The sequence below is a fragment of the Mobula birostris genome, chromosome 15 (assembly GCF_030028105.1).
Source record: "Mobula birostris isolate sMobBir1 chromosome 15, sMobBir1.hap1, whole genome shotgun sequence".
In the NCBI taxonomy this organism is placed as follows: domain Eukaryota; kingdom Metazoa; phylum Chordata; class Chondrichthyes; order Myliobatiformes; family Myliobatidae; genus Mobula; species Mobula birostris.
The window spans coordinates 23,453,395-23,465,445 of record NC_092384.1 but is presented as its reverse complement, the minus strand read 5'-3'; the positions used below and the strand labels follow the sequence as shown (position 1 = coordinate 23,465,445).

At 38.1% G+C, this 12,051-nt stretch overlaps 1 protein-coding gene across 3 annotated transcripts in view; it reads left to right on the top strand.

The window, feature by feature from the left end:
* fhod1 (formin homology 2 domain containing 1) overlaps positions 1-12,051 on the top strand; it is a 302,751-nt gene that overhangs the window by 236,528 nt on the left and 54,172 nt on the right. For 2 of the 3 annotated variants that reach the window (XM_072279445.1, XM_072279444.1), the window contains exons 11-13: positions 6,622-6,729; positions 9,039-9,086; positions 9,823-9,926. In XM_072279445.1, coding sequence (XP_072135546.1) covers positions 6,622-6,729; positions 9,039-9,086; positions 9,823-9,926 — 260 coding nt within the window. The remainder of the gene's footprint in view (positions 1-6,621; positions 6,730-9,038; positions 9,087-9,822; positions 9,927-12,051) is intronic. The other variant, XM_072279446.1, reaches the window with a different exon arrangement.

Sequence of the window (12,051 nt, the reverse complement as noted above, 5' to 3'; positions counted from 1 at the left end):
TTCCCCGACAACAGTCAAATACTTCAACAGGCAAAATGTAATCAGCTAATATTCTAACATAGATATGTTGGTAACTGGAGGCAAAGATATGAATACTCCTTTCTGTCTTCTCCAGTTAAAATGCAGGCTTTCAGTCAGGTTTAACGATACAGTGCCATTGGCATTCTCTTTGTTAACTCCATCCTGAGATAAAATGCATTGTCTTGCATTTTAAGAGTGTAGTGTGGTGACTTGCGTTTACACAGCACTTTACTCGTCCGTCAGGTGGCTTGCAGACAATGTGGTACTTTTCAGCGATGATTCCTGTGAGTTATAAGGAACATAGTGGCTAACTTGTGGAGTGCAACAGCAAGGAGGCACAGTGTGTTAAGAACCAGATAATGTACGGCATCTTTGTGATGTTGGTTTGAACATACAGTAAATGGTGACAAGAACACAGAAGAACTGGCAAATCAAAATTGTGCCTTAATCTGGTTAAAATAATAATGCCATTCCAAAAGACTGTTTAAATCCACCTGAGAGAATGACATGGTTCTGGTTCAGGTCTCAACAGAAAGATGAACAGCTTTGCAATGTTCTCCCTGCACAATCTTGGCTTAAATTTTGAACTCTAGTTTCAAAAATGGAATCGAACCCACCACTCTCAAGCTAAAGCAAGAATATCACAACTTGAGCCCCAGCTAAAGCAAGTGTGGTGAAAGCTCACCCTGTCTTACAAATTTTAGATGTGCCCATTTGCTCAGCTTGGGGTACAGTTCTTTATTCCTTCTTCTGTTTCACTAGCAAAGATCAGCTCCCCTTCGATAGAAACCAATAACCATACTCAGAAACCTCTTAACAGACCAACAATCGTGAAGTAGTGGCTTTACCATTGGACCATGTAGAAGATTAGGCAGGGGGAACATTGCAAAGTTGCTTTGCCCTGAATTTCAAGCTTGTATCTTATGCCTGGATGGAAACAGGCCTTTTGACTCAACAGGTCCATGTTGTCTCAGGAAAATCCTACAGTAATCCCATTTTATTCTCTCCTCATTGCCATCAACTTTTCCCAGGTTCTGTTATGTGATGGAGCTGATAAACCTATCCAGCTTCTCAAGACTAACACCCCATTAACTGGTTTAACATCAATTTATAACCATGTATGCTCATGTTGTAGGCTGTCAATCTACTAATTGTTCCATTGCTTAATTTTAAGGGAAGGATATAAAAATAACAGTCAGCTAATACACTCTTGATGTTCTGACCCAAATTCATCACTAAAATATTTCAATCTCTTTTCATGTTAAATATTTTGTTATTCTGAGTCCAGAGGTCATTGGGAGTTAAGGTTGAAATTCAGACCAGGTTTTTTTGAACAGGATAAGCAACTTGAATCTTAGAGGCATCAGGTGTCTGAGAAAGGGAAAATCCGACAGACACAAACACTTCCCCATTCCATAACATAATGCACTTAGTTCAATAATGTGACCAGTATTTACTGTATATATATTTCTTTTCAAAAGTTTTTATTCGAGCTCCACAAAGAAATTCTGTAGATGTAGTTTTACATTAAAAATAGCTTAAAATGTCAGAAATCAATCTCTGTAAGGTAGCGGGGAGAAAAGGAATTCTTTTGAGTTATGAGAAACTTCTCTGTATAATGGAAGGTCTGGTCCATTTAACTGAGTCCATTTTGTGGACCTTTTTCGCTAATGATTACTTTAGCAAGTGAAATGCTGATCAAGGATAATGTCAAATAATGTATGATGAAGGTAAATCTTCAAAACACCTGTGCCATTCACAAGTTTAAAATATTTTGGGCTGAAATTTTGGTCTTGTTTTGGTCAGGTTTGGTGGCTTTTTCTTTCTGGACTCCAGGATAGTGATGGATTGTTCACAGACATCATTGGTTGGGATATTGTAGGCTGGGCTCTAATCTATGAATTGGATTCCTGAGTTAATGTTCCTTTGTTCTGATTGTGACACTTGTTGCTGAGAGTACTCACCTTTCATCTATCAATAGAATCCCTTAATCTACCACCACAATAACAATGCAATAGAAATTCCTTTCCTATAACTTAAAATAAGTTTACAATTGCTGATAAAAATATCCGCACTTATATAAAGTTTCTGTCCCACCTTTTCGTTATCAGAATTAATTGCATAAAGCTTTAAACCTTCATGTAATGCTGATTTTTACATTACCATTGCATTTCAATGCCTTTGCCTGTCATGCTTTCATTAAACTATTTAACAACTTTGTGGCATGTATAGCTTGCAACTTACCAAACATGTCACGCAATGTTAATGGATCACTTTTTTCAGCTGCTCTTTGCCTAGATCATTCTCTTACAGCTCTGTCCTTTGACTAGGGAACGCTGCTACGTCAGCCATTATGTAGCAACCTCTTTCATCTTTCCATCAAGACCTAGGGTTGTTAGTCAAGCATCAGATGAGAACTCCCCAAATCCCACCAGGTTTGTCTTAACTTTTGTTCTCTTAGTTCGGACACTTGAATGGCTCATCATCAGCCAAGAACAATGGTAACTGTTATCTCTGGAAATTGGTTTAATAGTCCTGATGGTCACAGCTTCAAAGGTTAACTCCTTGTGAGGAACCTTTTTGTTGATTTTAAAGTATTGGTGAAGAAGGAGATGCATTTTTAAATACTGTCGTTTAATGAATTGAATTGCGATTATAAAAGCCCAGCAATAATTATGTTATTTTGAATTGTGTAATGGGGTTGGCTTTGATGGCAAGTTCTTTCAACTGTTTCTCATTTCCTATGGTTTTTCAAGAACTGGAGACTTAATTTCTGCACTCTAAGCAGTTCCATATTTCCAGTTCTGACTCTCTAATGAATACCTTTGACCTCATCATGAAGTCATAAAGCACAGAAACAGGCCCTTCGGCCCATCTGATCCCTGCTGAACTGTTATTCAGCCTAATGCTATTGACCTGCCCCCCTCCCAATATCCCTCTCATCCCTGTAATCATCCAAACTTCTCCTAAATTTTGCAATTGGATCCTCATGTCCATCAAAGTGCCCCTCTCCCTGCCTTAGATTGGCATAAAGGGCTACAAGAAACAAATGCATGGAATCTCATTTGAGCAAATGGGAGTGCTTTTTATGCAGTAGAATTTGAGGAAAGTGTACCATAATGAACGTCTGATCATTGTTCCACTGTGGACAAATTCAATACAACTGATTAAAATCACTGACTCCAATCATATCAGCAACATAGTCACTCAGTAAAAGTAGTGTTTTGTTTGGCTTGCTTCTTATCCAGTAAGACCTGACTTCTTTTTCCCAGTCCTGATGAAGGGTCTCAGCCCGAAAAGTTGACTTTTTTCATAGATGCTGCCTGGCCTGCTGAGCTCCCCCAGCATTTTGTGTGTGTTTCCAGCATCTGTTTGAGACTGAGACTGTTGTCTGAGACTTTTATACCCATTGACCATTTTTGACGATTCAACATTTCAGATTCCACTTTTCTACATTACGTTTCAGGATCATCTTAAAATTTTAGTTCTGAATTCCTGAACTGTTAGTTATGTCCTTAAAATATGTCTTTTCAAAGCCAGACTGCTAAGCATTTAACTGGAGTTCACCAGTTTATGGGTGATTCTTTAATTAGGCAAACTTTACTGTCCCTAGGGTAGATTTTTGAGAAAAAAAGTAGTTTTTACAAAAATGAGTGCTATAGTTTTAAAAGTTAGGTAATAGTAACTCTAAACTTTTTTCAGTATGCTTCATAAATAATATTTTCTTAACTTTTAAGTGAGTTAATAACTTGAATATGCCAGAATTTCACTATTCTGGACGTCCCCTACCCAGACTCTGTAATTTTGTCTTCAAAATAAAGTAATAGCAAGTATTAAATCCATGAAAGTTTTAGTTCACATTTTCTCACAAGACCTTTTAATCATACATCAAATTCATGTGGGATATTTTTTATGCAATTTATACATTTTTTATGACAAAGAACCCCTGTCCCCAACACTTCTGTCATTACCAACACATGACACATTTTAGAAACCCATCAAGTTTTTTCAAACAACTGCTTATGTGGTTGCCATGGAAATGAGAAGTGACAGGGGAGCATGTGACCGTCATGGCAGAAGACTGACATTTTGATGTCCAGAAATGTGAGTAATTTAAAGACTTATACCTCATGATCTGAGAGTATGTTTACCACATGTTATTACCAAATGAGTTACTATTTGAGTGTTTTTGCTAAGAAATAAATAACCTCTTTATTTCTATATATTTAAATTACTTTTACAAGCAAGCTATGCAGTTGAGTTAGCAAGGGTGAGATTTAACCAACTTTTTCTTTAAAAAGTGAGAGATGTCAAAACCATCACATGTCTTTACCATCACACAACTGGCGGTGAAGTTGTCAAGATGGCCCCAAAATTATCAGCAGATTGATCAAAAAAAAATACAGAGCCACAATTAAGAAAGACCCAGTGAAATATCAGCAGTACCTTGAAAGAGAAAGAGAGAGATACAAAAATAAAGAAGGGAAACAGGAAAATGTAAATATCATCTCACAATTACCAAATTGGGAACAGAGACTGAAGAGATGACAGTGGAAGGTTAAAGAAACAGAAGGACTGCTGATAAGAAATGACAGGTAGTACAAAGTTTTATAGCAGAAAATACCCCACCAGAATATCCAATAGGCCAGCAACAAGAACAGAATGACCTCCATCTTCCTGAGGCTTCACCTGTGCACTAATCGAGACTATGAGGAGGTGCTTTAAATTTCAAGTGTTGCTTTGCTCAGAGTTGTTGAGATTTCTGTGAATGTGTGCAGAAAAAAAGTGTGTAGAGAGTTGAGTAAGTGTTTTGTCAGTGTTAAAAAATGTTCTCTCTTAAGGACAGTTGAAAAATAATGATCTCTATAATTTGTTTGAAATTTGAGTTGCTGCTTATTCCAGAGTTGGGGAGGGTTAGGCAATGCTTAAATGTTTAGTAAGCATTAATGCTTTTTTTTACCAAGTCTAGACAATGCCTAGTTTAGCTGGGGTGCCTGTGTTCATGTTTCACGTGGACATCTTTTTTTTAACAAAGTTCTCTAAAAACTGTGATCTCTTATGGAATTTTGATAAATAGTACAGACTGTAAGGATGTGTTTATAATTGTAAGTGTTAGAGTTAATGTTAAACTAAAACCATTGTCAATGTCAAAAGTATTTTGTCATTACCGTCTCAGTGCGTATTTTGATGGGAAATAAATTTCTGTTTGGTAATATTGGTCCGAACTCATTTGCTGGCGTCAAATGCTTTGATACCAAAAACAGCATTCTGTCAAAAAGGGTTAAAATTTCCAACAGTCTAATTAGTAAACAAATATTGTGTTTTTTAGTCAAGGAAAATATTGACATGCTTAAGAAAATGTCTCAAAATATATTCTGAATGTACTTAAAATGAGTTAAAACAAATTTATTAAATGGCATGGTACTGTGTCAGTTCTGGTCATCTCACTACAGAAAGGAGGTAGATGCTTTAGAGGAGATTTAGAAGGACGTTGCCTGGATTGGAGGGTGTACCTTATGACAATAGGTGTGTACTTGGAACGATAGAGGATGAGAGGTGACCTGATAGAGGAGTATAAGATGATGAGGGGCATTGATCATGTGGATAGCCAGAGGCTTTCTCCCAGGGCTGAAATGACTAACATGAGGGGGCAGAGTTTTAAGGTGCTTGGAAATAGGTACCGAGGGGATGTCAGGGGTAAGTTTTTCACACAGAGAGTGGTGGGTGCGTGAAATGCACTGCTGGCGGCGGTGGTGGAAGCGGATACTCAGAGCCTCTCAGATAGGTACATGGAGCTTAGAAAAATAGAGGACTATGCAGTAGGGAAATTCTAGGCAGCCTCCAGAGTAGGCTACGTGGTCGGCACAACATTGTGGGCTGAAAGGCCTGTAATGTGCTGTAAATTTCTATGTTCTATGGTTTTCAATTTGAAGCATTGACTTTAAATCTTTGTCATTTTGTTTTAAATTACATTCGGTATTTTGATGGTGTGATGGCAATGACACTCCTCTGTGAAAACTCTGCAAAAACATCTTAAAATATAGAAGTTCTCTTAAAGGTTGATCAATGCCAAGATCTGGTCTTCATTCCAGAGCCTAAAATAAAGGCTGTAACATAAACAAAACAGAGTTTCAAGAAATTTCATTTTTCAGAATTTCAAGTCGTCAAAAGTGGCCCTAATTGAAGAATCACCCTTATATTAAGTCATACATAAAAATTAAATGCAAAATTATTGTTTGCTACATCCTAAAACTGAAGTTTAACAGATAACATACATTATACCCTGCATGTATTTTCATGTACTTAATTCTGAATTAGTCTTTCCAAAACCTGTTACAAGTAAGAATCACTTCTTGCCTGAATAGTTCCTGGGTATTGTAATATCCTGGACACTGGAGAGGAGTACCAGATTGATTTTAAAGATTAGAAATTGACAGGAAATGGTTCACTCCACAGACTCTGATGACAGTGGGTCATGTCCTAGCTGGTGAGATCACAGTGGGATTTCACCATAAGATCACTGGTACTTTATCTACCATGTCTAGAAAATATTATGACAAAGCATGTATGTTTAAAGATCTTTCTTTCCTCTGCCCACAGGCCTGCTGTGCAAAATGTGTCTTCTTCACTTAATAAGTCAGATCTGCTGAACGCATCCTCAGAAAAGAAAACTATGAAAAGTGGCCCTGGAGAAAGAAGTATTTTCAAGTAAGTCAGATGAATTAGAAAGAATTTAGATATCGTCTGTTTAGAGCATTTTAAGGTTCATTTTACTGTTACAATAGAACTGGAGTAACTGGGATTAAGGTGAAGCTTTAAATATCCACAACCCCAATGTCAGATAGAAATTTCCACAGCCAAGTGTTATGTGAGATTTTTCCAGTGCATGAAGCTACAATCTTTCTCTTGTCACTTTAGATACATAAGGGTTCATCACAACACAGAAGGAATCCTTAAAATTAAGGGAAGTAATCGAGGCTTTTTCTAAAGTACAATGTTTTTTTTTGCAACATTAAAGGTGCTATTGCTGTTTCAAGTTCTCTGATTCTGCATGGTTAATTGTAGATTTTGCATTCCAATTACCCACTTCATCAATCAGTCTGAAGTATGAATATTCCTATTGAGCAGAGTGTAAGCTGGTATTTAGCTTTAAATGATGTTTAAGACCTGTTGCAGTGAGTTGGCTCTTTGTAATATTGAATTGGATTCTGCTCTTACAAAAGCCCTAACTTTATTTTGGACTTAACAGGTTTGCCTTTATATTGCCTTTACTCTCACGTTTTTCAATATAATGCCAACCAGTTGGTGCTCTAAATTCATTGTCGTTACTCACAGTTATGTTCTGTAATTCTAGAAACTAGTCAAAAGAAAAACATTGGAGCCCGGGATAACATGCCTGCTTTGTTTTACAGTAGTTTCTCTTTCAGTGCGGCATGCACTCGTGACGCGTTGGCATAATGATGTTTACCACTCACGTATTTCTTACATATAACCCATAACATTATGTAAACAAAGAATGCTTCATCACACATTATATTTACAATATTAAATATTGCTGAAATATTAAATACACACCACTAACTATTTGAAAAACCTTGGATTCTGTTGTCATCTTCACCAGTTGACACCTGGTGTCTTGTTGAGTGTCAATTTTTAGAGCTCCTGGTGGACAATAAAGTTGACTTAAACAATCAAAGTGATTTCAGATAAAAGTTTAAAAAATATATTTTGACTAAAATTTACTTCACTTCCCCCTGCAATAATTGGGGCACAGTAGCATTTATAGTTCAGATGTCTAGACTGATGATTCGGAGTTTAATAAATATGGCATAATTACTTGCGAGTGGTCCCTTGTTGGTTCAGGTTGTTGTGAAAGCCCATTGGTTCACCAGTGAAGCCCAGGCATAGAAATCTTGCATGTTACTTCAGACCAATCCACAGTAATATGCTTGGCTTTTAAATGGCTTTCGAAATTAACTAGCAAGCTACTCATTTCAAGGATAGTCAGAAGAGCAATAAATGTTAGGTTTGCAATGAAGTCCCCATCTTAGATATGAATCATTTTAATAAGTCCTTTCCATGTTACCAAGCACATAGTACATTAAGAATGTATTGTCATGTTATCAGGTAATTTGAAAAAACCCACAGTGAATTATTCAGCTGTTTTCTTTATGGAGGATGTTGACAATGGGGAATTTGGAAATGAAGGAGGCAGTTGACAGAAACCTGGATCAACGTTGCATGCAGAGGAGAGGAGCAGTGGGAAGTGGGGACAAGTACACAGGTGATGGGTGAAATAGGTCCAAGGACAGGATAGGGTTAAGGAAGCAGAGCTGAGGGTCAGCGTTTTTTTTTTAAACAGTATGCAGCTGAAGAAACAATAGAGCGGGCACTGGGGAAATCAAGCCTACGACGTAAGTGAGATTTTCACTAATGGCAAGAGACAATATGCACTGGTGAAATTCGTGAACTTGGAAAAAGGCCAAATGTGAAGCTAAAAACTGAGATTAGAAATCAATAGTGTGCAGTTGGCATATCATTGTATTCAGGCATTGAAGAAAGCTGCAAATTTTTGGTAAGGTGAAATGGATGTTTTTAACCATTTCCATTGTCTCATCATAACTTCACACTGCGGAGGAAGATAAAGGCAATGGTGAGCGCTGATCCATTTTTTGAAAACTGACCCTTATGACTATGGCTGATATTGTGACAACAAGATGGTGGAGTGGAAGGAGGCAGACACACAGTGAATACTACTTCCTGTTGGGATGAGTTTTGATGCATTTCCTCATTGAGATTATTTTACACTCTGACACCAATAAATGGTTCCATATCTAGACTGCACAGTTTTTACAAAACTGTATCACTTACTTCAAGGGAGCTTTCATTAATTGTTAGAACAGTTAAAACATGTCATTAATATCTCAAACTATAAACATTTACATTTCCCAGCACCACTACTGATTTGTTATCGGCTACTTAATGACAATGCCTCCTGAAAATGGTCTTTTTCTCAGGGCTGAGAGGATTCCTATTAGGGACATACCAGTTCTGAAAAAGTATGAGTAAGTATTGGGTGAGGAATGGAGTTTTTGTGTGTGTGAGCTGCACGAGGTTTGCTTTGCAATTTGTCCTAAATTTTGGAGTGATATTATTATAGGCTGTACAAGATCAAGCAAGGCTGGGCTACCTGAGCTGATCTAATTCCAACAGAGTAACAACTTTTCTCATTGATAACTGGACAAGTCTTCTTTACACTTGGGTTGGCTGGTGCTTCATATCTAAAAATGGTATCAATTTCTATATCACAAAAGCTAAACACATGTTGAGCTTTTAATAGTAAACACTGGAACTAAATCAATTATATTAGTTGTTTCAATTCATGTATAATGTTATTGACAATCAATATTTTTAGAAACCAGCCTGCTCTACCAGTGAATTAGTATGTGACTGGCCTATAATAACTGGAATACCTTTATAGGAATTATGCAATGGTGGTTGGGCCATGATGAGTGTGTGATGGTGGTGATATTGGTGATATTTTCCTTTTGATCTTAATGGACCGGCTTTCCCCCTCCCCCTGTTTGTACTTCAGTGTGAGCCGAAAATGAGGTTAGCGGTGTTGATGTTTGAAATATCCAAACCAAAAGTGCTTTGTGAATGATTAATTTCCTGAACTGCATGTTTGGTGTAGTGGGGTGTGGATCGACAGTGTTTTTGGAACTTCAATCAAGTCCAGGTTGCCAGAATAGTTTTGGGGCTGCTTGAATATCTGCTGAGTTGCTGCTATAACTCTTTCAGAAATCGCTTTTTAGAAAATCTTGCTGCATCACAAAAAGAGAGGGATGCCAACAAGCCGTATTCAGCTCATGTGATGTCTACCTCCACAGTCAGAACCCCTGATGGTAAGTTTCCCACTTCTGCTGATATAATTTAATCATAGATCTTGTAGCCTGATATGTTACCTTGAATCAGACCAGTTCAACCGACATCACAGGAAGGGATCTATTATATCATGGAAGTGACTACAGGGCAATTGGAAAATACCAAACGCCAATGCAGAGTCCGTTTGGATTTATGAAAGGAAAACAATGTTCAACAAATCTGGTTTTTTTTTGACATTATAACTAGCAGAATAGTTAAGGGAACCTATGTAATGAGTTTGCGCTTTCAGAGGCCTTTGTAGGTGCCACCCAAAAGACTAACAAAATGTAACTGAAGCACATGGATTGAGTGTAATGTACTGACATGAATCATTGAACATAGGAAAAGTAAGCACAGGGAGAGGGCCCTACAATTCACTGTATCTGTACTGACCATGATATCAGATTAACTAGTCTCGTCTGCATGTACGTAGTCTGAATTCATCTTTCCTCTGCCTGTTCAAGTGTTTGTTTAAATTACTCTTAAATGTTACTGCTGTATCTACTTCTACCGCCATCCCTGGCAGTGCGTTTGAGGTACCTACCACTCTGTGTTTAAAAAACACTTCCCTCACAAACCTCCTTTAAACATTCACCTTCTCACCTTAAGCCTATGCCCTCCAGTATTAGACATTCTCTCCGTGGGAAAAAGACTGTCTATTTCTGTCTCTTGTGATATCATATACTTCTGTTCAGTCATCCATCAGTCTTTTATACTCCAGAGAAAACAACCCAAATTTGTCCAACCTCTCCTGATGGTTAATACACCAAAAACCAGACAACATCCTGGTGAAACTCTTCTGCATCTTCTCCAAAGCCTTTCTATCCTTCTTGTAAGGGGTGACCAGAACTATTCACAATATCTAAATGTGGCCTAAATGAAGTATTAAACAGCCACAAATAAATTCCCAGCTTTTATACTAAATGCTCCAATTGATGAAGGTAAGTATTATGAGGACACTTGGTCCTCATTTATTGTCATTTAGAAATGCATGCATTAAAAAATGATACGATGTTCCTCCAGAAAGATATCACAGAAACCCAGGACAAACCAAGACTAAAACTGACAAAACCACATAATTATAACGTATAGTTACAACAGTGCAAAGCAATACCGTAATTTGATAAAGAGCAGACCATGGGTACGGTAAAAAAAAGTCTCAAGTCCCGATAGCCCCATCATCTCTCGCAGACAGTAGAAGGGAGAAACTCTCCCTGCCATGAACCTCCAAGCATTGCAAACTTGCCAATGCATTGGAAGCACCCGACTGCAGCCGACTCCGAGTCCGTCCAAAAACTCTGAGCCTCCAACACCAAGCACCGAGCACCATCTCTGCCAAGTGCTTCGACTCTGCCCCGGCCGCTGAGCAACAAGCAAAGCTGAGGACTCGGGGCCTTCCCCTCTGGAGATTCTGGATCACACAGTAGCAGCGGCAGTGAAACAGGCATTTCAGAAGTTTCACCAGATGTTCCTCCGTGCTCTCATGTCTGTCTCCATCAAATCAGGGTTGTGCACGGCACCCTACTTGACAAATAACAGATATCAGCACCGGAGTGGCCGCTGCGAGCTGTGTCGCGCCACCATCTTCTCCCCCCGCCACCTTGTGCAATAATCCGTGAACATGACCTCATTATCCTGCTTCCACACTACTCTTTGTAATTTATGGTTTTTTTTTTAATGTATTGTATTACAGTCAGTCAGTCAGTGTATTACACTGCTGCCACAAAACAACAAAAAAAATCATGACATATGTCAGTGATAATGAACCTGATTCTAATTCTAACTTGAGCTGCCACTTTCAGAGAGAATTGACTTGCACTTCAAGATCTCTCTGTATATAAATTCTTGTAAAGGTCTTGCCATTTACTGCATTATCTTCCTCTTGCCTTTGACCTCCCAAAAATGCAAATCCTTACACTGTCTGAATCAGGCTCTGTATGGTCATTTTTCCACCCAAATTTTGAAATGATCTGCATCCCCTTGCATCCTTTGACAACCCTCTCTGCTGTCTGCAGCTCCACTACTTTCAGTATCATCTGAAAACTTACAAACCACCTGCATTTACATCCAGATCATTAATGTATGTTGTGACCAGACGTTTTCAGC